General features: G+C 37.1%; 4 protein-coding genes across 5 annotated transcripts in view; 3 read left to right on the plus strand and 1 right to left on the minus strand.

The window, feature by feature from the left end:
• Positions 1-959: 959 nt before the first annotated feature.
• LOC105381180 (transmembrane protein 70 homolog, mitochondrial) lies at positions 960-2,128 on the minus strand. The gene is made up of 2 exons (XM_011550862.3): positions 1,592-2,128; positions 960-1,233 (listed from the first exon to the last, which is right to left on the minus strand). Exons 1-2 carry the CDS (start codon positions 2,042-2,044, stop codon positions 1,033-1,035), a joined length of 654 nt encoding a protein of 217 aa, XP_011549164.3. The 5' UTR covers positions 2,045-2,128; the 3' UTR covers positions 960-1,032.
• An 880-nt stretch (positions 2,129-3,008) lies between these two features.
• Positions 3,009-5,608, plus strand: LOC105381182 (28S ribosomal protein S23, mitochondrial). Its single transcript, XM_011550864.3, has 3 exons — positions 3,009-3,169; positions 4,713-4,877; positions 5,253-5,608. The coding sequence occupies exons 1-3, from the start codon at positions 3,126-3,128 to the stop codon at positions 5,524-5,526; spliced, it is 483 nt and encodes a 160-aa protein (XP_011549166.3). The 5' UTR covers positions 3,009-3,125; the 3' UTR covers positions 5,527-5,608.
• On the plus strand, positions 3,182-4,313 carry LOC105381181. The gene is made up of 3 exons (XM_011550863.3): positions 3,182-3,669; positions 3,751-3,951; positions 4,060-4,313. Exons 1-3 carry the CDS (start codon positions 3,404-3,406, stop codon positions 4,220-4,222), a joined length of 630 nt encoding a protein of 209 aa, XP_011549165.1. The 5' UTR covers positions 3,182-3,403; the 3' UTR covers positions 4,223-4,313.
• A 1,675-nt stretch (positions 5,609-7,283) lies between the features above and the next one.
• LOC105381183 (meteorin-like protein) overlaps positions 7,284-24,084 on the plus strand; it is a 32,543-nt gene continuing 15,742 nt past the window's right edge. Inside the window, exon 1 of one of the 2 annotated variants that reach the window (XM_011550865.3) lies at positions 7,284-7,628. In XM_011550865.3, the coding sequence (XP_011549167.3) occupies positions 7,537-7,628 (92 nt within the window). In that variant the 5' untranslated portion in view covers positions 7,284-7,536. The remainder of the gene's footprint in view (positions 7,629-24,084) is intronic. The other variant, XM_011550866.3, reaches the window with a different exon arrangement.

Consider the following 24,084-nt stretch of genomic DNA (forward strand, 5'->3'; position numbering starts at 1 on the left):
AAATTTGGTATACATACGGTCTAGACCCTGGGAAAGAACATAGGCTACTTTTTATCCCGGAATTCCCACGGGAAAACTTTTTAAGGCGAAGCGAAGCGCGCGGGAACAGCTAGTATCATATAAAGATAAGTCATAGTTGAATAGTTCGCAAGAATCGCAAAGCAACAACCAACCTTAGGCTAGTTGATAAAGAGTAAAGTCAAAGACTAAGTAGAAAGAATATAGGTCACAAAATTTTTGTAACCAAGATAATTATATATCAATATTATGTAGATTTAATTAAGTATCATGTTACGGCGAATAACATTCCATTGAATTGTTAAGTTTTGGTGCATTTAATGTGGCAATTTTTATTTACCCTCGCAGCTTATATTAATACTTTTTATTTTAGGCTTTAATATTTATCACTATGAAATGTAAAGAAATTTTAACTATTTATGTATGCAATCTAGTCATGTTTTTTTCATAATAACATTTCTGGAATTTAACTATTAGATACCTATAATATATTAGTATCTCTAATAATTATGAGAATATATTAAGACTAAACTGAGAGTAAACTATATTTTTAGATATATAATAGATGTAATTTTAAGATGAAATTAAATAAAAATATTTTAATATTTACTGCAATATTTTAATTTTCATTCCTAATGCTCATCCTTCTGAAGAACAAGGACTTTGTACAAAGTCCTTGCTGAGGAAAGACAAAACAGATGTTAGGTAAGTAGGTACTTATGTTATTGATTTGGAAATGTACATCTTGGCAACACTATTTTATGTAGCAACCAAATTATTTTGATAAACCATATTTATAACAAAACATATAAGTTGTGAATTTGTAATGTTTTCTTTAATTGTGCAAAATAAAGAGTATTCTATTCTATTCTATTCATAGGTAATATAATATTTTTTATACCTAGAACATTTAAATCACATAAAAAATCAAAATGCTTGAGTATTGATTTTAGAGATTTTATAAACTATAAATAACTACAACTTAAACATATTTACATAAATAATTTACAAAAACTATTTAACTTTATTTTCAGTTTCGTCTATTTCTGTTCCCAGTTTGAAGTCCATAGGTTTGTCGTAGCCCATAATTTTAGCATAATGTAGGGGGTTGTTGAAGTGCCGGGCCTCAATGAACAGGGGGACTCCTTTAGCTTTCATAGTAGTGAACATGCCCGGCACGTCTGGAACTTCCACATCATCTGTTTTAAATGATAACTGAAAAAAAAAACAAGTTTAACATGTTAGTTTCCACCTATTTCCATTCTTTAATGTTAGTCTTCTAAATGGTATTAGATCCATATTGATGTCGATTCTGAAGGCAGAAATTTTAAATTTAGCGATGTCAAAACCTTAATTTCTTTGTTTAAAATTCGACTCTATGATTGTTTCCGTAAATGTCATTTTATGCTAGCAAATTTTTTAATTTGACAGCGTTAAAATTAGAATTTCTGCCTTCAGAATCAACATCATTATGTACGTATATTTAGAAGTAAAAATATATAGTTAGATTTTGATCAATGAAGGCCTTTGATAGCATAATATTGAATTAAGATATTTGAGTTTAATTTGTTACCTGTTTTGACATTAAGAAAAAGCTTATTGTTGTTGCTTTATAAATAGATGTGTCTGGATCATAATGAATTTCTGTCACATATTTCTTAGTGATGAAGTGTAGCATCAGAGGAGTAACAAATGTGAAGAATCCAACCACGGTGCACATAGCCACAATTAGAGAGGTACTGCCTATATTACTAGCTTCTCTTAGTATGATAGGTTGGGCAAAAAGACCCAGTACACTAGATGACAATGAAAACACTTTTACACCTTTTATTTGTGGTGTAAGAATGCCATAGTATATTCGCTCTAATTTACTATTTTCATTAGTTTTTGAAGCAAAATGCCGAGTTAGGTTAGTATATTTTGTGACACCAGTAACACTCCATTGTGATGTAACTTCTTTGCCGAAGCAACTTTTCAGGATTGGGCTGGTTGGTGTTAAACTATTTTTTAGGCAGAATCGTAACATTTTAAAGGATTTTATTAAAATCCATCGACCGCTTTTAGCTTCTAACCTAAACAATTTTTTATTTGATTTTGGTTTGACGTTGAGTTGTTGACTTTGATGGTTTGGTATTATGACATTGACATTTGATATGACATCGATATGATCGACATAACGTGATCACAGAGTAAAATGTTATTATTCTGAAATTTAATTATTTCAGAATAATAAATAAAATAAATAGTATACTCATGTACAATGTAATAAACTGCTAGAGGCCCTTAGAGTAGGTATATTAGAGGCCATAATATATATTGTATAGTGACAATAAGGGTAAAAATTTTCATTAGCGTCAATGGAAATAAGGGTTGCGGGGTGTGTGGGGGGAACGGGAACCTACCCCTCCAACCCCACATTAAGGAGACAAGTAGTTTTTGAAATATTGACTATATAATGTGATGTGTCATACATTCTCGGTGAACTGACACATAAATATGTCATATAGGAACATGTTTGAACTGTGTCGTAAACGCTCCGCTCCGCTCGCCTATCTTTAGGTTTTGATCCCAAGGGGTATTTGTAAGTATTATTTTGGTCATCTGGCTGTATAAAAAACGACATTGCCTATTTAAACACAAATTCTATGAGTAAACACTCATAGAAGATCGTAGATCTCATTTTTCGATGGCGAAAATTATAGGTCTAAAATTTAAAAAAAATGCCTTTAACTTTAACGTGCCTGTAACCTATAATAGTTTATTACTTCTATACAAGGATTTTGTTTTACTTGCTAACCATAAGTAAATAACTTATTACTAATAATTAATAACGTATTTGTCTTTGCAATTTTATTTTTCTTTCTTTCTTTGAAAATTTCTTTTTTCTTTTTTGCCAGGCTTGCGCGTAATAACCAAACGTTCTTCTTCTGGGGCTCATGCATGTAAACTCCGTCCAGCTACGGCTGTCATGTGTCATTGTATTCTGTGTTAATTTGACAATCGAATTTCGACCCTATTTCATTAGAGTTTCATACATTTGTTTTTTACAAAAATAAATAACAAATAAATAAAATTGAAAAATCCTTCATACAAATAGGTAATCCACCATGGCAAGCAGCAGATTGGAAAAAATTGGGACTATCTTTACGAGGTAAGAAAATACCAAAATTCACAAAATACAAACCGATTCTAACCTAACCTATTTACGTATATAAAAAGAAAATGATGTGAGCATTTTAAAAACAAAACAATCACTTCCGTTTTGTTTTTTTTTAACAATAAATTTATTTTGGCGGCAAACCGATAAAAAATCGATTCTGTAACCGTAAGTTAAACGTGCAAATTACTTTCGATAAATTAAAATTTTAATACGAACACTTAAACAATGTCTACGCCTATGAAACGTAGTAAGAAATCAAAGTTCATCCTGGAAGATATAGAAGATTTATTAGATGGATCAAACTTTATAAAGGAACCATCTAAGACAAAGAAGCCATTGAAACGGGAACATGCACAGAATGAAGAAGAAATTCCTGTATCAGGCAGAAAATATCAAACCACAAGCAAAAAGAACCAGCAATTAAATGGGGACATGTGCAAAGAAGTGAAAGGGAAGGTACTTGAAGCAATGGAGAAGCAAGCAGATATCAGGTTTTTTTACCGCCATTAATTTAATAAATATTTTACTATACTCTTATACATTATCCAACATAAGATTATTATTACTTTTAGGAAGGAAATAAACGCCAACTTGCTGAACAGTTTGTCCGAGGTCATGACAGAAATGAATGAAGACTATCTTGCATTGAAAAGTAACCAGAGCAAGCTGCAGCAGCTATCCACAGCCCTTGTGAAATGCATCTCGCAAGCCACTGCAGCGCAAGAACAAAAATATAAATCTTTGAATGAAATTCTAGTAACCTTCAAGAAGCAGTAAGTTGCTTTTATTACTTACATATTAATTTGTGGGTAGCAACCTGTGTAAGATTCCTGTAACTCATAATTTGGTCTACGACTTTAATATATATTTTTTATCTCCAGGTGTGAACAAATGGAAACTGATCAGAAGCTTCAGGCAAATAAACTTTCTAATGAATTAGAACAAGATATAGAGGAACTTCGCCAAAAGTTGATATCTGAGACCAAGAGAAGTGGCTGGGAAAATTTGAGGAAGAAAATTTTTCAAATGGAAAGTGATTTTTAAATAAAATATTAATAAATATGTTATGCATAAGTACCTAATTCATTTTAACATTAATTTATTCTTACTTTAATAAAGAACTTTTTTCATTTGGGATATTTGTTTTAATAATGATTTTCACTTTTAAATTCATCTAGAGATCTAGAGACATTGTTTTAAATCCAGATATGCAAATAGGACCAGCCAATGAGTCCCTTTGAATTTATGTAGGCATACCATTACTCTTATGGTAAACGAGAAACATTGTGATGTACGAGTAACATAGGTACTTACCTAGAAAATCTATACTCAAAGATGCCATTCAAGTAGTGGTGCAAGGCACCATAAATAAATTGAATGATTAACTAAATAGATATTTATTTTAGTATAGATAAATTTTATTATTTATTTTTTATTTAAGTATACTAAGTAAATATCTGTTATGAATTTGACTGTTACATGCAGCTTTCAGTTAGGTCTAAATATTACCTAGCTTAAAAGTACCTTCTTCCAGAGTGGAGGGTCTGATAACCCGTGGCGGCATGCGGCCCGACGACCGGCCGCTGTGGTTCGACGTGTACAAGGCCTTCCCGCCCATCGTGGAGCCCAGGTTCGCCAGACCCAAGCCCGAGATCAAGCCCATCAGGCAAATCCTGTACAAAGAAGACGAGCTTAGGGCGTGAGTATACTGAGTATCCATATCAGTTAGAATTTAAACTTTAATACAACCATCTCATAAATTATATAAAAACTAATTTAGAGAGAGACATGTCATTCGTGTCGGTCCTCTCTGTCCCCGGCCTTCTTCATCCCAACCACTACTGCCCATCATCTGTCTATTATCGTTGGTACATTTTCCTGTTTATAATAATGTTGATATGTAATTAAGTAGCTAATTAGGTACAGTACCTACCTACATCAGCATGACCACTACGAATATGTAGGTACAACCTAAATTATTCAGTGAATTTCTCCTGTATCATACTTAATGCATAATAACGATTAAGTAGGTACTTGTCCAACCTAATTTTAACGTGTTATAATTTTGTTCCAGAAAATTCCATTCTAAAGGACACGGTTTAGCTGCAGTCAACATGCTCAATCCCTCAGGTGAAACTCAGACTAAAAATCTCATCAAAGAGTATGAGAACCAGAAGGCCTTGGGGGTGCCAGAAGAAGAGATTTTGGATAAATGTGCTGAAAAAGTGATCAGCGAAAGGAAAAGCAAGGCAGAGGCCGCGAGACTCACGTCCAATGTAGACCCTCAGTCCATCACTGGGCAGGTGCTAGCAGAAGCTGACATAAAGAACATTTTCAAAGAGAAGTGAAGTTGAATATGTAGCCGTTATTGTTAACTTAGGTAAGTAGATGATATTCTTATTAGTTTAATAAATTGTTTATTGATTAGAATTCAAGCTATTATTTTTATCTAATTGTATTGGCTAGGTACCTATACCTTACACCGGACGTTCGCATAGGTGACTAACGCACCAATGAGGCGTCGCTCTTAAATGTAGGTTTCAGTACTAACTATACCCGAGTAGAGCGCGATAGCATGAGTACGGCGACAATCTTCATAATATTGTTTCTTTAATAAATAGGTATTTAAATGTTATTTTAGGCAGGTATCCTAGGTATCTATATAGGTACCTAAGACAAGAAGATAATCATACGTCCTTAACAATCCGTCAAAGTATACCTATAGAATATAGAAACTTTACCTTTGACCATATTTGCGTTAGCCGAGATAAGAGGCGAATAATCGCCCTGTTCAAACAAGCTTTGAATGGTCACAAAGCGGCTATCTATCGAGACCGCAAACAAGACTATTGATTCTTCGTATCTCTATTCAAATATAACGCACGAGCATCACCCTTAACTCGAAAAGTCTCAAATATCAGCTATACAAGTATTGATAGATTCACATCACATTATAAAAATATACTAATTCTTGGGTGCCTTTAAATTATACGTACTTTAAATATCTAACTAACATCAAGTAGGTAATAAGCTTTTACCCTCTCCAAGCAAGCAGAAAGGGAGAGCAGACTACGCACAAACTAAATTAAGTAGGAGTCTCTAATGTTGGCAAATCAAATAGATATTTATTATGGTATAATAACGATCATTTGGAAAGAAAAAAAGTAACCTTCACGTCTAATTTCTAAATGGAATCTTTTAAGGGTTCCGTACCACAATAGGGTAATAGGGAACCTTTCATAGTAACATCCGTCTGTCTGTCAACGCCTCTTATCTCGTAAACGCATAGAACTATCAAAATGAAATTATACTATTAAATTCCTTGAACCAGTTAAAAATCATCCACTGCCAGTTTCAGTAACTTATGAAAAAACAGTTTTCTACTTATAAATCACGGGTCCTTTTTGTGCGCTAATCTTACTCGCGCTTGGTCGGTTTTTTCCGTCAAAACCTCAATCGGCTTTTAGCAAATAACAAAAGACGTGCAAACTCACGACGATAGAAAAAAGATTTTCTGCGTCGGTAAAGTGGCTAATTATCAGTTTAGCTAAATATTTTCAGTTTTACTATTATTTATATCATAACTCATAACTCACTAATGGTAGTAAGGTATAAAAAATATAATATGAGGTCTACCAAATAGGGTCTAGAGCAGGAGGGAACATTGTTAACTTTTACATAGTATACTTAATTTAAAATAGGAAATTTTAACTTAATCTACAAAATACCTACCTATGTATGTATGTACAATTGTACATATTACGTATAGGTGGGTAGTTTTCTAAACTTTATTCAACCAAATCTGCCTTTTGTGCCATGCAAAATAGTAAAACTAGTTACAATATTATAATAAACTTTATAGCTTAAGAATATTATTATAATCACTTGCCGCCAAAAGCTTCCCGCCAACAAATTTCAACAGTTTTATAAAAGCTTAAAGCACTATACCTAATTGGATTTCCAAAAAGAACTTTATTACAAGGCACTAGGTACTTTTATCTTTGAACTCCTTTTTACTTTAAAGTTGTCTCCAGCATGAAGGGGATAGCAATAAAGCTTTTGCCTCTCGTGAAGTGTGTTGTTAAGTCTTTCTCGCTCACTCATAGCAGTGTGAATAGCGATGGCGGATACTACAGAATCTACAGATTTGTTTAGTCGACTTGACAAAAGAGTGCGGGCTTGACGTTCGCGCCTATTTTTGTATTAGGTACGGTTGTTTTACTTTATAAAAAGTTTAAAACTTCGTATAAACATTATGTGAAACTAAGTAAAGGATTGGGAAAACTTTAGTGATGTGATTTGTAATTGTGTGAAACTTTCTGAAAACTTGTTGGTGGTTTTTTAAATTATTTCGTAAGATGATTTGGGAAACAATGTTTTGGACTGTCTTCGCTTTGATAACGGCTGCAGAGGCGTGCATGATGGGTGATCAATGCGACTGGACCGGCAGGTAAGCCTTTTAGAAATATAATATTTTAATTTCAGGGTTTTTAAGTTTTAAGTGACGAGATCTGTGAAATTTCATCTAAAACAAATTAATGACCTGCGTACTGACTACCCACTATGAATCAATATTGAATTAGCATCATGTTTAAGATATACATAAGTTCTTAATAAGTAAAAAAATATGTGGTAGGTAATTTAAATTAGTTAATAAATGATTAAATGACCATAGTTACGTACGTATTAGTTACAGAGATAGGTAAGTATTTTAAGTAAGTCAATTATAAGTAATTTACTACCCACCTACTCTGAAAATTTCGCGCCTTCATACCTACTGTCAATATCTACAATTCTACATCCCTTATTTGGGTATGAATTAACATTCATAATAAATGTACTTAAGTTAAATTCCTTACATTTTATAATTCCAATTTGCGTTTTCCACAAATCCGCTAGCCGAGACAGAGCGAGCTGCGCCCCGGGCTCATCCAAACCTGCAATTTGCAAAAAAATCGCTAAATTACATCGAAAATACGAAACCGTTGCGTGATGCTGAGTCCATGTTTATTAGGTCATTAGTGAAGTTGATATCAACCTGTGGTTATCATTCTATTGTTTAAATTCCACGAAATTTATGAGACTTACCGCCTGTTTCACTATGACTGGATAAAGGTTATCTATGGGATAATCGTATCGATATCTTCATACATTATTATATGTTACTTGTAGAAATAACAGTGAGTATTTTTTTTCACACAGACATTGATTTTTTTCTTTACAATCATAGTTACTTACCTCATTGATGTCAGTTATGGTTTTATTATTATTTGTCCTTTAATTATATATAACTATTTACTTACGTACATGATACATACATACCTAATGTGCAATACGTAGGTAATACATAAGTAGTACTTACATACTCAGCTGCCTTATGATTAATCGCGTAGAAATCTAGACAACACCTATGGGAATCTATGCTAAGATAGTTCACATAGATCTACCATTCTACACAGTAAAAGCACCTACATGAACTCACTATCATAATGGCTCCTCGTTGTTTTTGTTTGTCTTAAACTTTCCTAGCCTCATCAAAACATTATCGCTGTCAACAAGCCTCAAATGTTTAGTTAATTATAGTCCGGAAACGTTGATGATTATGACAAAGAAAGTATGAAGTCAACAAGTGTTGTTTGAGAGATGGTACTCAGTCAGCAATGTATGGGCCGAGGGGAACGTGGGAAAATGGGGTGGAAATGGTTCCGAATACTCGACACGTGACCCATCCGGTAGGGGTGGCTTACCCTTTGTGTTTTTTGTTAATATTGAATTGACTGATTGATAGATAAATAATTTCTATCGTCGTGGGAGGATTTTAGGTAGTATTGTATTTACGTAAGAAAGGTCATTATAATTACATTTCAATGTTTTATTTTCATAACTTTATAAAAAGGTTAGATGACTGAGAAAAACGATAAAATCTTAAAAACCTCCATCTGAAAAAGTACAATAATGTATCGATATGTATTAGAGTCGAGATACCTAGGTAGGTACTTAATATTTTCCCGCCCTAATTACTTCCCTGATAGATAGCTTTTATTAATGACCTTCGGACGAGACACTTGATGGTCTATGTTAATGCACGAAGCAAATGACAAAAAGTGAGGTACGGGGCCAAGTGAGGCAAGCAAATTGAGTGTCAATGTACCAGCATCACTCGTCGAGTGCAAACGCACCAACATTAATATTTATTGGAGGGGGCGGCGTAGGGGCCGGGATAAACGGGATCTGTTTAATATAATATCCTCTTATTATAACCTGTTCACACGATATGCGAGGGCACGGATTTTTGTCGTTGGATGTGTCACTTTGTAATGTAATGTACATGTAATGAACGAAGACTAATCTCACGTAGGTACCCGTAGGTGGGTTGCTGAAATAGTTAGTCGGTTGCGAGGTTGTGAGTGCGATTATGGCACGAACAAGTTCCGGAAAACCCCTTTTTGTGTCGTAGTATGATACGAGTGTCAATTTAGTTAAATTAAAACCCAAAGACAAATTATGACGTTAAGGGCCCGTACAGGGTGACGTGCCGCGCCAATTTTGGGTTTTCAATGCTCTTCACACAGCACACGCAGTGACACGCACACATGTAAGTTTGCACAGTGGGTCGATAAACTTTTACTCGCCAACTTTATTGACAATTATGTTCAAGTACATTTTGGGTGATTTTAGGGTAAGTAAGTATAATTCTTACTTACACTGGTAGGCACCAGGAAAGAGTAGAAATTAATAGGGGTGCCACTTTACTCTATACTCGGAACCCGATTAGCTTTCTCAAACAAATGTGGTATTTACTTGTAGAAAGGTAACTAAAAGTATTAAAGTGTAGATAATAAGTTTCGGGCATCCTCCAGCCAACTGAACCCCGACGACAAAGCAAAGTAAATACATAGTGTCGCAAAAGGGCTATACTAAGCCAAAAGGGGATGACTCAAGGGATCATTCTGAACAACTTTTGTTCTACGAGATTTGCAAATTCGCGAAAAAAAATATTCGTTTTCCATGGTAAAAAGTCACATGTCCAACAAAGTTTCTATGAAAAAGGTTTTTTTTTGTTAATTTCCAAAACTCGTAGAGCAAAAGTTCAGAATGACCCCCTGTCTTACTCCTTTTTACCCAACTGCCGAAGGAGGAGGGTAATGTTTTTTGATTGTATGTATGTATATATGTATGTTGTCTGTTTCATTGTTCCCTCCTGTAGCCTAAACGGCTTGATAGATTTTGATGTATGAGGTATTGTTAGAAGCGTATTGATGGCGCGATGGCTATAGGCTATGTGACGTTCCATTAAAATGTACATAGCGCCCTCTTAAGGACATAACGTGATGATCGAAAAAATAATAATTCAACTTTGCCGTGTAAGATATCAAATGAAAGGACTTGATTTTCACATTACAAAAATATTCATATTGAAGGTATTTAAATAACAACACCAAAATTATTGAAATAAAAAATGATCATGAACTACCTACCGACGTAAAATTTCATAAAATAAAAACAACTAAAAAGTTACAAATAAAAAAATACAATTATAAAAAACTAAAAACCTGACTGTACGCTAAAACCATGAAAACGAGTCCCAATGTTAATGGAAAGTATCGCAGGCGGGGACCAACTTGACCGCCACTCAAGGCCGTTTTCTAAGTAACATTCAGCTAAATGGTGAACCCTCTGCTGGTATAATTTGTTTATATACCGCTTTTTCAATACCTGTAAGTACATTTTTTGGCAGCATAATATTTTTACTTAATTTTAGGGTTTCGAACGTCAAAAGAAAAAAAGCAACTGTTATAGGATCTCTTTGTTGTCCGTCTGTCTGACTGACTGTCTGTCACCGCCCTTTTTCTCAGAAACGGGTAAAGATATCAAGCTTATATTTCGCATAGATGGGGAGTACCCCAAAAAAAATATTATGGTACTCCCTGTCCCACACAAGTAAATTGGGGCTTATATTTTTGCAGTTATTTTGATGTGTATCCTTTTTTTTTCTTTGTTGTTTTGTATAAGTATGTGTTTCTTTTCTTTAAATCTGTATTTTTTTGTTGTTGCTGTCTATGTGTCGAAAAAATGTATCTTTATCTTCAAATCACGCCATCTATCGTTTGTTTTTTTTTGTGGCTACTGTCTATAGAAGAAATTCCGTCATTGACAATTTTACGTTACGAATTTATTTTTATTTATTTTATTTTTATTTTTACATTTTCGTGGAGAATCAACAGCATTTTGTTAATAAATAATTATTACTTATGAACACATAACAACTTGATGCCATTAACAGAATGAACTTAGTAAACCCAGTAAACCTAACACATGCAGAGGAAAAACAAAATCTCTTTCTCTCTCTCTCTGAAAAACATACTTAATAGCCCAAACTCGATGCTTTTAGCTATTAACATCTTTGAAATAAAATTGAGCCACCACCGTGTTACTGCCCTCATCAGATCCTCACGAGACCATACCTCAACCAGCACCAAGGGATTGTATTTTTGATCCCTAACCTAATGTTCGTGCGTATTGTCATCACTTAGATCCATTCGCTATATTCTTGCTCCTCATCAGACCTTTACGAGACTGTAATATCACGAGAATATTGCACACTATCTAATTTAATTTAATGTATTGAATATACTGGAAGAATTATGCTTCCTCAATTTCAAATCAAATTATGTTGGTGTCATAAAAGTTGAAAAAGTGCAATGACAACCAATGTGCAGTGATTTTGTATCTGTACACGATAAGATCGCGAGCTGTCAGTGCTGCCTAAACCGACGTGACCCTTCTTTGGAGGCCAGCGGCCAACTGAGTCAAACGTCACTTGTGTTTATGATTTTATAACACAGAAAACCGCCATAGATATTTGTATGAAGATTTGAGGGAAAAAAATTGCTCAAGTTTGGGATTAATTTACACAAAATAAGTGTGTGTTTATTAAAAAACAAGGTATTTAGCGCCTAGTCCAAGCCTTTAACTTTATAATATGATAAAAATCATATGAAAATTCTTTATAATTACGACACAGTTGTTACAATACGGGAGTGTGATTGACTGGTTTTTCTTGATATTCTGGAATTAATTTACAGTTATCCATAATCATTTACTTAAATTCGAATGATTCAGCACCTAGCTAGACTCTTCAACTACCTGTGTGATTTTTTTCAAGGCTGTAGAGCATCATTTACTACATAATTCTATGACAATGCCAACCCTCGATTCCCTATTGCAGACCCTTAAGAAATAAAACAATGAAATGTCTGTAATTAATTGCATTCCCTCCCAAGCAGCGCATTCATACAACGGAAGTGCGTAATGAACATAATGTAAAAATGCAATTGCACATGCAATTACAATCTCAAATAATAAAATAAGAATTTTTATGAAGGTGCTTGTATGAATATAAATCTGAATCAAAAAACTGACGACAATGCCTTTTGTTATGTACCGTAAGCGTGGCGCCACAACAGGCGACAATAGAATTAAAAAAAATAACAATTGAAAATTAGTTTCAAAAACCACTTAAAGATAATGCGCTGCACAGTGGTCCGAGAATGACTAACAACTTTAACAGTCCTTTAAATCCTTATCATATTGGGCATTTTGTCTCGTGCCACCTTCCTTTTGTAAATTGTATTTTAGATAAGAACAATTCCAGACTAAAAGCATTTTTCTTTCAAAAAGGTCTGGCAAAAATAAATGAAATTCTTCGTTTAAATTTAATTACAAATGTACGTGAGTCGCATTGGGGAGTATTACAAAACGAAGAACAACATATTGCAGATGATATAATGCGTGTGAGGAGACACAATTAGTGTGGAGTCTTGATCAGTTATTTACAAGCAAAAAACGGAAGTTATATCATCTTTAATCAAGTTGTAGTGTGGCCTCAACTTGCAATCGAATGTAATGCTTATAGGTAGTGTGAGGATTTCTAGAACTCATTCATGATGGCATTGTTGGTTTGCGGTTCTAAGCACTTCCTGAATATGACCCACTTTGTTATTACGAAGCGTCAAGTGCGGATGTTAATATCGCAAACCGAAATAGAAAATGCGATAAGACATGTTGAAACCATACCTACCGCACGAAATCTCACGGTGCCCATATGGTGGACCGTATCCGAAAGAAGCTTTTACGATTCTCATACCGGGAATTCGGCGGGTACTTAGTACTTACACGCTTCATATTCCGCGGACGCGATTCATTAATATCATTAGTGATTCAGAGAGACGCGTCGCGATTTGGACGCCTGGGACCGGCGCTCCTGAACATTTCACATGGGCCTGTGGGAACTCCTCGCTTCGACGCTTCGCTGAGAGAAAACAACCGTCACATGTTCGGGATACGGCTCCAGATGAAATCACGGATATTTTTACGCGACGATTGTTTTTATTCGCCCGCCAATTGGGGCCAATCAGAGCCACGTGTTGCTGCGACGACGCTCGCCTTCGCCCTCTCATTGAGCTAGTTGACTTGCAACGCTGAACTCGTCGCCAACGTATCACTGACATCAATACGTCTGCCCCATAAATTTCACTAAAAATATTTCATGTTAATGGACTTCCCCTATTATTCCCAAGACACTTGAGCGCTGCATGTAAATATGATCTCACGACAGCGCGCCCTGAAAGCTTCATGAAATATTTTTATGGCATTCATGAAGCTCCAATCACACGCGATAGTACATGTTTCCACTGAAGGGTTACTCGATCTTCATAGCATATGTCCACATGCTCCACTCGTATGAAACTATAATGATACTAGAGTATCTAAGGAGGTACTTTGAGTTGACTCATAAATGATAAGTATACCTACCTACTAGCACTGCTGGACGGTCTTTATTAGCCTTGATTTAAGTATCTCTATTGACCTAGTTTAATTTACTTCAATTAACGACTTGTCACCCTTTTCACTTATTTGCTTAAAGTGGTAGAAGCAGATCACAAGTCCTGTAAAATTGTTATATGTCGTAGTTTTAATACTTAGATATGAGTATCTAAATTCTCCAGGCGATGATTTATGTTTCATAAACCTAAGACAAACAAGTGGAAAGGCCGCGCTGTCCTCATTCCATTGAACATGGAGTTCTTTGAATGAAACTACACTAATTAGCGGCAATAGTGGGGCGGCATTGTGTCGGAGGTTCGATGAAGGCGTTCTTTGTGTCGCGGTTGTCTATGGACTATAGTTTGTTTTTTCTTTATGTGATAGAGCCGGCCTCATCTCGGCGCGGTCCCAGCTAATTACAGTGGCGATAATTGTAATGTAAGCGGAACACCGACCGCTAAATCAATGTCCGTTTCTGTTATTTGAAAACGCTCTAATTGACGCCTAGGGAACGTATAAATTATAGCACATAATGGCCGGTGTTTTAGATGTTCGTAGATAACACTCAGGATAACGTTTTCAATAAATGCTAGTAGGTAGATTTTGAGCGTTAACGATGAAGATCCAGACATTTTATTTATAGATATTCAGAACCTAAAAAATGTCCTTCGCCAAATTCTGTTTCGGGATAAAGGGACTGCTTGAATAATACATGAAGGGCATCGAGGATCGTGGCCCATTATACTGATGATGCGCAGGAGGCGCGGGCGCGCTCCGCACACTGCATATTAATGCTGCTCAATTTTGTCGGCTCTTGTCAAATAATAACATTTTGCCATATGAATTCCAAAGCTGATCGAAATGATGTATTGAAATGTCATGATCAACGGGAACCTTCCTATCGCATGATATGAATACATAAATTATTAGCGCCTCTAGATACTGAAAACATCCATGATTCTGTAAATAGGCTACGCTGATGTCAGCGTTTTATACTTATGTTGAAACAACGGAAATGCTAAACTTCTTGAAATATGATACGAAGTGCAGAATGGGCGGAATGCATGCAAATCAGTGGAGGCGAAGTGGTCAAGTTACGTCGCTAATGAGGCGGCACGAGCCGGGCCGGCAACCGGAGCCTCCGCCGCCGCCGGACGGCACATGTCCACACAATCACTTTCACAGGAGCTGGCTGATGAGCAGTGTCGTCTCCTATCTCCCTCGTAGCTCGACATCTTACACGAGCATGAATCATCATTATTCAACGCTAAAAACACATTCTTATTCAAATCTTTCATGCAGATTTCGGCGAACCGTTCAGATACCAATATATTCTGTCCGACTCTCCTGCATGGCCATTTAGGAAGACCATCGCTTATCTGGAAAGGGCAAAAAGAAAGGACTGAGCGGGGACGACCGATTATAATGTAAAAAGAGGTTCGCGGTCGTTCCATAACCGATTGCAAATGGCGACCGCCTCAGGGCTCTGCGCCATTTATAGCGCACTGCAATCTCGGCTGCTAAAAAATAAGCATGCAGCGTTTCTTCTGCTGGCCATCGTCAACCTATCTATTGTCCGGAGACTATAAATGAGGTTGATAGTATACGACGAGGCACTCAAATTTAGTATCACAAAAAATGGAGCGCGGTCCCTCTCTGAAATGCCTCCGCGTAGTGATCTGCCGAACGATTGTTCTCAGTTTTTATCATGCCTCCTTTTGAATTTCGGTGAGACTCCAACTATCTCGTTGCATAACACACGGTATTATTGTATCCCTGCGCCTTGAATAGGTTGTTAGACATAAGAATAACATTTAAGGCATTTTCGTGGTCGTTAAAACAGCACTAAGGTATTCTTAAAAGGCAAATGTATGTGTATACATAGTTAATGTTGCTCAGTCAGCTCAACTCTCAGCGAACAGTGGCAGGAATGCCATAAAACGGAAAACCTCGGCTTGTGTTACTGGGGCTCGTATTTACACTGCCGCATGAGTCCATAACGAAGCCGACACAACAATGGCTGCCCGCGAGTTTAACTCGCAGCCGCGGTGAACGTTCGTTATATAAAGATTTTGTCCGATAATGGTTAAATTGGCTGCAAGAAGCTTAATAAGGTGCTTTGCCGCTACATCGGTGACAATCGGCCATGCACCGCGATTGTGTACCATCTTAGTCTTCGCTTCATACAACTTATTATCTGCCCTTCCACTTGACACCACAATGAAAAATATATTGGCCCGATACAAAATCTGTACTTCCTTTCTGAATATCGTGTTAAATGGCTTAATGCCGGCTGGGTGCGCTTATGACGGACGGTCCGGCAACATCGGCCGGTAACATAATACACGGACACGCAAAATGACATTCGATACAATCAACGGATGGACGATTTAATCCGACATGACGTGTTGCCTCATAAGTAGGTCTCAGAATAATAACACAGTCTGCACATGGTCAGCACGGCACCTTATTATTGATGACTTCGAAAACAAAGGTGGTTTGTCCGTAGGTACATTGCACAATATTATGTTGTTGTTAGTAAATGTGATGAAGATCGTAGTTTAGATGCCACCCAACCAATACGGAGATAGTAGCCGTTATAAGTTTTAAATACACGTAACCGAGCACCCATAAGTTTGTATTAGGTAGTAGTGTTGTGTAGCATGACCATTAGGATTTATGGTCCAGGGTCCGGTGTAAGCGGCTTAGCGGCACAATGAGACCAGCACGACCACTATTACTCTCGGCGAGGCTTTTCACACCTCCGTGTTTGGCTCTGCGTTAGCGTTCACGCCTCGTGTGTGCTCACCCCTAAAGTTCGCGCCTGCCTCTTTACATATCACACTTACAATATGTATTGGAATTCCTGTCCCGCGGTGGTGGTCCACTGGCACTCAACCTTTCGGATACATTAAGCTATCGCGACCTTTTTACGACACATCCATCAAGCTCAAAAGGTCTCTGAGTGGTGAAGCCCGTGCGTCTCGAACAATCTGCATGACTAGAGGTCGTGCTCGAGGTACAATTGTTCAAGTGAAAGTCGTTGGCTTACGACCGTTTTGCGTGTTACAAAACTGTACGGACCCGCTAAATAAATATATACCGACACGGAACATTAGAGTGATTAAGCCTTATAGGTCTACATTTGCGTACAGGAATGAATCACTGTCGGACATCTACATGTCTGTAGGTAGAGGTACAGTATAGATAGATACTGAGTCCTCGCAATTGGATAATGTCTACATTATTGTGGAGGCTGATTGCTCATTCCGCTCGCAGTGCAGTCTGTCATCCGCTGCAGTTAATCAAAAGTGCATTACTCGGGTTTCGTCACGGCCCGCGGTAGACGCCGCGACGACGCATTGTAATAACTGGACGAGGACGCAAAAACTGTGCTTAACATACCTCACCACACCTCGTACCCTTACTCATGAATCTCATGATTGATGTAGTCGACATCGAGCTGGCGTTGCGAACCTTCTTGATCTTGATTGATCCTTCTTAAATGTTTTGGAAAATCAATGCCCAAAGTGTGGAGTCTGTGCACCTGTGGAGAAACAATGGAGGATTGTTAAATGTTTGGCGACGTCTGCTGTAGATATTGTATCGTGTGTCGTGGCGGCGGCGGCGGCGGCGCGTAGGCGGCCTGCGCTCGGCCACAACTAGTTATGTAAACATGAGCCCCCCGGCCACTACCGCCTTGTGCTATGTGCCCACCGAGCTCACGTACATACCGAGTAGCTTAGGAAAACATCACTGAATTAAATGCCAAGGCAGAGATGTCATTTCACTATAATGTTTAGAAAGCCAAACACTTTTACGGCTAGTTTATGACTTGTCTATAAAATCAGTGACATGTGTTAGGCGACGACGACTGAGTAAGCTACGTAAGAAGGTAAGTTTAATTTGAAAAAAATCTTCGTGGCCGTCGATATAGAATGTGGTGGTGTTTGTATAGGACGGTTGATATATTTTATTTGCACAAATCGAGGGACGATGGAGGGTTTGTGGTTACACATTGTTTGAAATTTGTGGTTTCTAAACACCTTCGTGTCTAGATGATGTTTAAAGAAATAAGTACTTACTACAGACACTTCATCCTATTCATAACAGTATTCATAGGAGGGTATATATGTATCATCATCATAATCAAATCTACTGATTGTGAATGCATAATAGAAACAGTCACAAAATCAATGTAACATAATTTATCTTGCATAAGCAATGATTGTTTAACAAGTGATCCCACCGTAGTAGACCATTTCTGAGTCTGATTTATTGACAGAGACAGACCATTAAGCTTGAGTTGGACTTGCCGCTGCAGAAGATTTGAAATCAGATATTGTGTGTACAGTACTATACGAGTTAGTAGAAAGCGTCTGTCCAGTTCAGTTTACAGTGGCATTGTGTCTGAGGCAAAATATTTTCATTTGTAACGAGACATTGACCATTCATGTAACTTGACTCTAATAGGTAGTCAAGAGTCGCAGACTCGCAGCGCGCTTATAGAGTCGTATATTTTTTAAATCACAATATCATAATATTACCTGTCCCTAGTCATAGGTAAGCATTCGATTTAAAATAACAGAGATTACGAATATAGCTATACTAACTTGTAGCTTTTATATTGTTTCTGTCCAAAAAATCCACTGTCGGAAATATTTATTTTAAAATTTATGTGTCAAGAAAAATCATATTACAGAACAAAGGTCGGCGTTGGCTAAAATAAATCGCAGACTGACAATAATGTGGACAAGGCGACCGTTTCAGGCCCTAATGAGGCATTCTTCGAGGACACAATAAAGCAGGGAATGCTGTGGTCACTTTATAAGTTCGCCGAAGTGAGCTGATTTAGCAAAGCAAGCACCCGTCATTTCGGGATATTTACGAGTAACTGTTCGCTAAGCCACTTTAATTGGACCGTCTGCCCGGACTCCGATATTTCAAGCGTCCAAAAAGTTGCTCATTTGAATAAAAGGCCTTAACACTGGCCGGATTATAATATAAATGGCCACGATTCGATTTTCGAATATTCCGAGTGTTCGCGACTATATTTTGACTTGCGGGCATCATTTGCGCGGCTGTCGTGTCGTTATCTTGGTTTAATATTCATATTCGTGTAGTGTTTTGTTTCGACGCTACCTGCCACGCTTGGCCAGTTTTTTTAAAGGACAACGAATTTGAGATTTCAATTTATAGCCCTCAGCATAGGTGGTTATTATCTACAAATTTAAATTAATGGTTATTGTTAAAATAACGTTTGATTGTTATTCATGTCACGTCCATTAAATATTTATCTATGAAAATAAATAAATAAGTATGAAAATGTAAGAAAAAAAGCACGATATTTTAACATATGTAAAGATTTTATAAATAAACCATAGCCTTTAGTTACTTAACTAACTTTATTACTAGATGCAAAATGTTTTACCGTTTACTCCGTTTAACTCAGTTTGCCATTCACCTGCTTACTTAACTAGGCATCTACCGTATCGCTGCTATAACTAGAAATGATCTATGCTATTCTACTTACTTAATTGGAACACCACAAGTTGTATCTCTAAAATACATTTTACAAATCCACCTACAGATTTACTCTACATAATCCTTGAACTCAATATTCTATCTAAATATCTATCCTACTATTGTATTGTCTAGAATCTAGATGCTATAGTTATTCTTATTACTCACCATTATTGCCGACGTCGGAACTTACCTCTTTGTATAATAATATATTATTTACCTAAGTATTTCAGTATTTCTAAGTTTTAAATAAGTACCCTTCAAGTTATTGTTAAAAGTTTGCATTTAATTAAAATGCCAATAAAGAATCAAAAATCTATATCAACGTTTACAAGAACTAACAGCTAAGTACTTATAATCCTAACTAATATTATAAATGCGAAAGTAACTGTGTCTGTCTGTCTGTCTGTCTGTTACTCTTTCACGCCAAAACTACTGAACGGATTTGAATGAAATTTGGTATACATATGGTCTAGACCCTGGGAAAGAACATAGGCTACTTTTTATCCCGGAATTCCCACGGGAAAAACTTTTTAAGGCGACGCGAAGCGCGCGGGAACAGCTAGTAATTTATAAAAGTACCTAAGCTTTTGAAATCACATCAGGTACATATACAAGTATACACATAAGTAATATAATATATTATATTAAAATATTATTATCTATTGAAGTCTAGAAGTATCATGGTAAACCCGGGTTGAACCGGTCGTAGAGTAACACGCGCAGCGCACGCGCCGCCCCCGCCCGCCTCGCCCCGCCTCACCCCGCTCCGTCGACAGAACTGGCTCGGACACTGCTAGATCTCTACCCCCTACTATTACAATAATAGCCCTAATTGTATCTAGCTGCTCCTTTTTGCAATTTCGCTTTCAGACTTAGAATACAAGAATGACAGATGTTTGAGGTCACGTAATGAGGTCTAATGGACAACATTTCATTTTCTTTACCCTATATTTTTATTAGCTATTCGGAAAGATTACAGAAAATTAGTGGACCCGTATTTTTTTATTTTGTATATACATTAATTTTTGCATGTTATTTTTAACTTTAAAGTTAATTATTTTAAAACCGGAAGTGAAGTCACATATTAGGCTAAATTTTTATTTTTGTCTATTGCCCGAGTCTCGAAAAAAAAACATAAATGACACTGACAAGTGACATTTAAACTTTGTTTACATGCCAACCAACAAATGGGTCATTTTCAAATGACATTGATATTTCTGATGATGGAAAGTAGGTACTTATCATGTAAAAAAATAAGCAGAAGCATTTTTTCAGCTGTGTAGGCGGTGGCATGCTCTGGGACATATTATATAGAGGTCATCTGTTAATAATAAATAAAAAAATAGTCAGAAAGTGTCAGAACAGAATTAATGAAAATGACCCAAATAAACAACGTCACGATAAAACGTCAAATTCAATCAAAAATGAAAGTGACAGTTACTTTGTTTTTAAATCTATAGGCTTTGATCATCAAAATGCATCGCACCTGATGCATGACGTCATCAGCACTTTTTTACTATTTTATGATTTTCTCGAAAATAATACATCCAAAAAATACAAAAACATTTTTTTTGTGTCCTTCAGAGCTAAATCTCGAAATGGTTTTCGATTTATAGCAGCTTTAGTTTTTTGAAATGTTGTCCATTATCTGGCCATGATTGTCTACATTCTTTTACGACAGCATTTCGTGTTTGAGATGAGCATAGTTCAGGTAGGACACTGCGATCTAAGAATAGATCTAGAATGTTAGATTACCTAGTAATTATATTATTGAGTTACACCGGTAAACAGCTAGCAAAAATGCAGTACAGTTTGTCATTATAGTTATGCAGTTTAGAGCCAACAGTTTGCAATTTCCGAAGTAGGTAGTTAGTGTCCTACCCATTGTCCGAGCTAGCCGTTCTAGTAACGGGTCCAATCATGATACAACTGCTTATTTATGTATCGGCGATAAGTATCTGGTCTGCTTTGCCTACGCCCCTCGTCTCTTCCCTAGGGCCTGCTCTCTCCAATACTGTTTAACGGAACATTCTCCTATTTTCAGGCGGACATTGGCGCGCGGCCGTATCCTGCCTTTTATTGTTATTAAGATTATCTCACGTTTATGTGCTGTTGAAATGCTTTGCGTTGTTCTATCGGAGCTTTATACGGAGCTATAAACTGCGATTTTATTTCAGGGTGGGTTTACTGTAGTCTTTATCTTTATCTTATTGCAGCACCGTGCACGTGCACAAACCTTTATGACTGTCTCGCAGTCCTTCTGGCATAGCTTTATTACATTCTATCTGTATGTGTCACTGGTGAAGTGAGCACTCAATCAGATATTGTGACTAGAGCCACTTTAAAAAAGTCGATTAAAATTATCTCCTTATTTATTGTCAGTAATTAATTCAGTAGGTCGGCGTGGAGGCGGTAATTACGGAGGCAAATGACGAGAAATATGGCCTCCGAAGGCCTTCCACTGCTTGAAACAAACCCGATATCTTAATGAGACTTGTAAACGAATGTCGCTTGATACTGCTTTCGACATACAGTTTTTTTATACCTAATGAACTCGACGGAGGCCTAGTTACATACATCAGATTTTGGGCGTAATTATCGTTGGTTTGTAGTACGTAAATTGAAATTGAGCACTGCTGAGCCAAATTTGGCAAATAATTATAAGTAACTTGTTTTATTTAAAGGTACCTACATATAGTATGTAGTAGTATAAAAATTGGTTAGTAACCGCCCGTAACCTTCTTAAAGTGTTTTAACATATGTTTCAGGTCAAACACTACATAAATCTTCACCAACTGCTCCGCATATTTCAAACTTGTCGTGTATAAATTAGCAACAACTCGCAAGATAAGCTGCTCTACCGATATGATCTAGAGCTAGCATTGTTCTATCGATATCGATACCGCAGATTTATTGCAAGTGTTGGCGTATTTAATGAGGTGAAACAAAACGAAATAAGATTGTGTGGCGCGTGCCGCAAGGCCGGCGCAGGAGTCAGGTCTCCTCGAGCCGCTCGCTGCACCAGCTCTATAAGGACTGCGGTGTCATGCCTCTCCGTATTCGCACAAGCGTCGCCCGATAGGGAAGCACCTCGCATTCGTCATTGCACGCCTGTCGGAGCGCGATATCGATGACCACTTGTAACCTCTATAAGGCACTGTTTTGCAATCGACGCTGCTATTCCTTTATTCAAATTAGCTACTCAAAAAAGCCAAACATATACCGACTGGTGGCAATTAAAACTCACCGTATGACCATAAATCCGGCGAGATGACACCGAACATTTGGCTGAGAAAAAACACATTCGAATGCAAAGCGAAACATACGCACGCCATAAATTGGCGTTCGTGGTAAATTTACAAATTAAACTTGATCACGGTGGCCTACATAAGGTCGGGTAGGGTACAAGAGAAGCGGTTGGTACGGGGAATTTGTACGACGTTTTGTCCGACGGTCGATAGCAGAACAACGCATACATGTTTAGTAGATTACATTTGCGGTGAGCCGCGGGCGGGATATGTCCGGAGTCGACTCGGCTCTGGTTCTCGGTTTGCGAAATAATAACCTCGGTCCGCGCCCGCCGCCGCCGCCGCCGCCGCCGCCCCGCTCCGGCCGAGCTATAAATTGTCCACAGCCCCCGGCGCGCGGCACGCAACCTCAATGCGGAAAATATTATACCTGAGCACTGGTTTACGACTATAGCCAGCTAGACGGAGTTAGCGTAGCCTGTGGCACCAGCCTCGTACAGCGCCGCCAACTTGCATGCACGCGGGATAATATGAAAACTCAAAATCCAATTGGAATCTGTCAGACATCGACAGTAGCGCCACTTTCATCTTTTAGTCGCCTCGAAAAGTATAAAAGAATTATAAGCCCTTATTTTACAACACGGTTTTGAAAAGATCTTGGTGATTTCATTGCTTACTTTTATGTCCGGGAGTGAGCTGGCAGTGAAACCTTCTGTTGCAACATAGCAAGGATCGTTTATGACTCGTGGAGTACAAAGTTTGCTTATAAAGAGAATAAAGGATTGTTGTGCTTTAAAAAAAGTTTCTTTGATATGAAGCAACAATGGTGTCTGACTGTTTTGTAAGTTTTGTTAGGTCATTTTAAATGAAATATATACCTATGTACGTATTTATTGATTTCCTCCTGTGGCCTCTCTTGCTGTAACTGAACAAGCCGAGACATCACGCAAGCCTACGGCGATACTACGCGTGGAAATTATGGCTTCAGCACTATCTACTTAATTATTATTGTAAGCAACAGGTGTAGTACTTGTGTTTACTTTGTAACATGTTAATAAAGGTCAATAATTACGAATAAATTAACAAGCACTTTAAAAGAGATCAACATATTTAAGATTGCATTTAATCTGATAAATAACGAAAGTAAATGTTCATTATTAAAGGTACCGCTAGGTGACAAACACTAGGGGCCACTTGCAGAAAGATTAAATCTAGATTTAGTGTCAAATCTCGATTTAAGAAACGTCAGTCCATATAAAATTTGACACAAAAACGAGATTTAATACTAAATCTAGATTTAATTAT

This window comes from Plutella xylostella, chromosome 17 (assembly GCF_932276165.1).
Source record: "Plutella xylostella chromosome 17, ilPluXylo3.1, whole genome shotgun sequence".
Taxonomy (NCBI): Eukaryota; Metazoa; Arthropoda; class Insecta; order Lepidoptera; family Plutellidae; genus Plutella; species Plutella xylostella.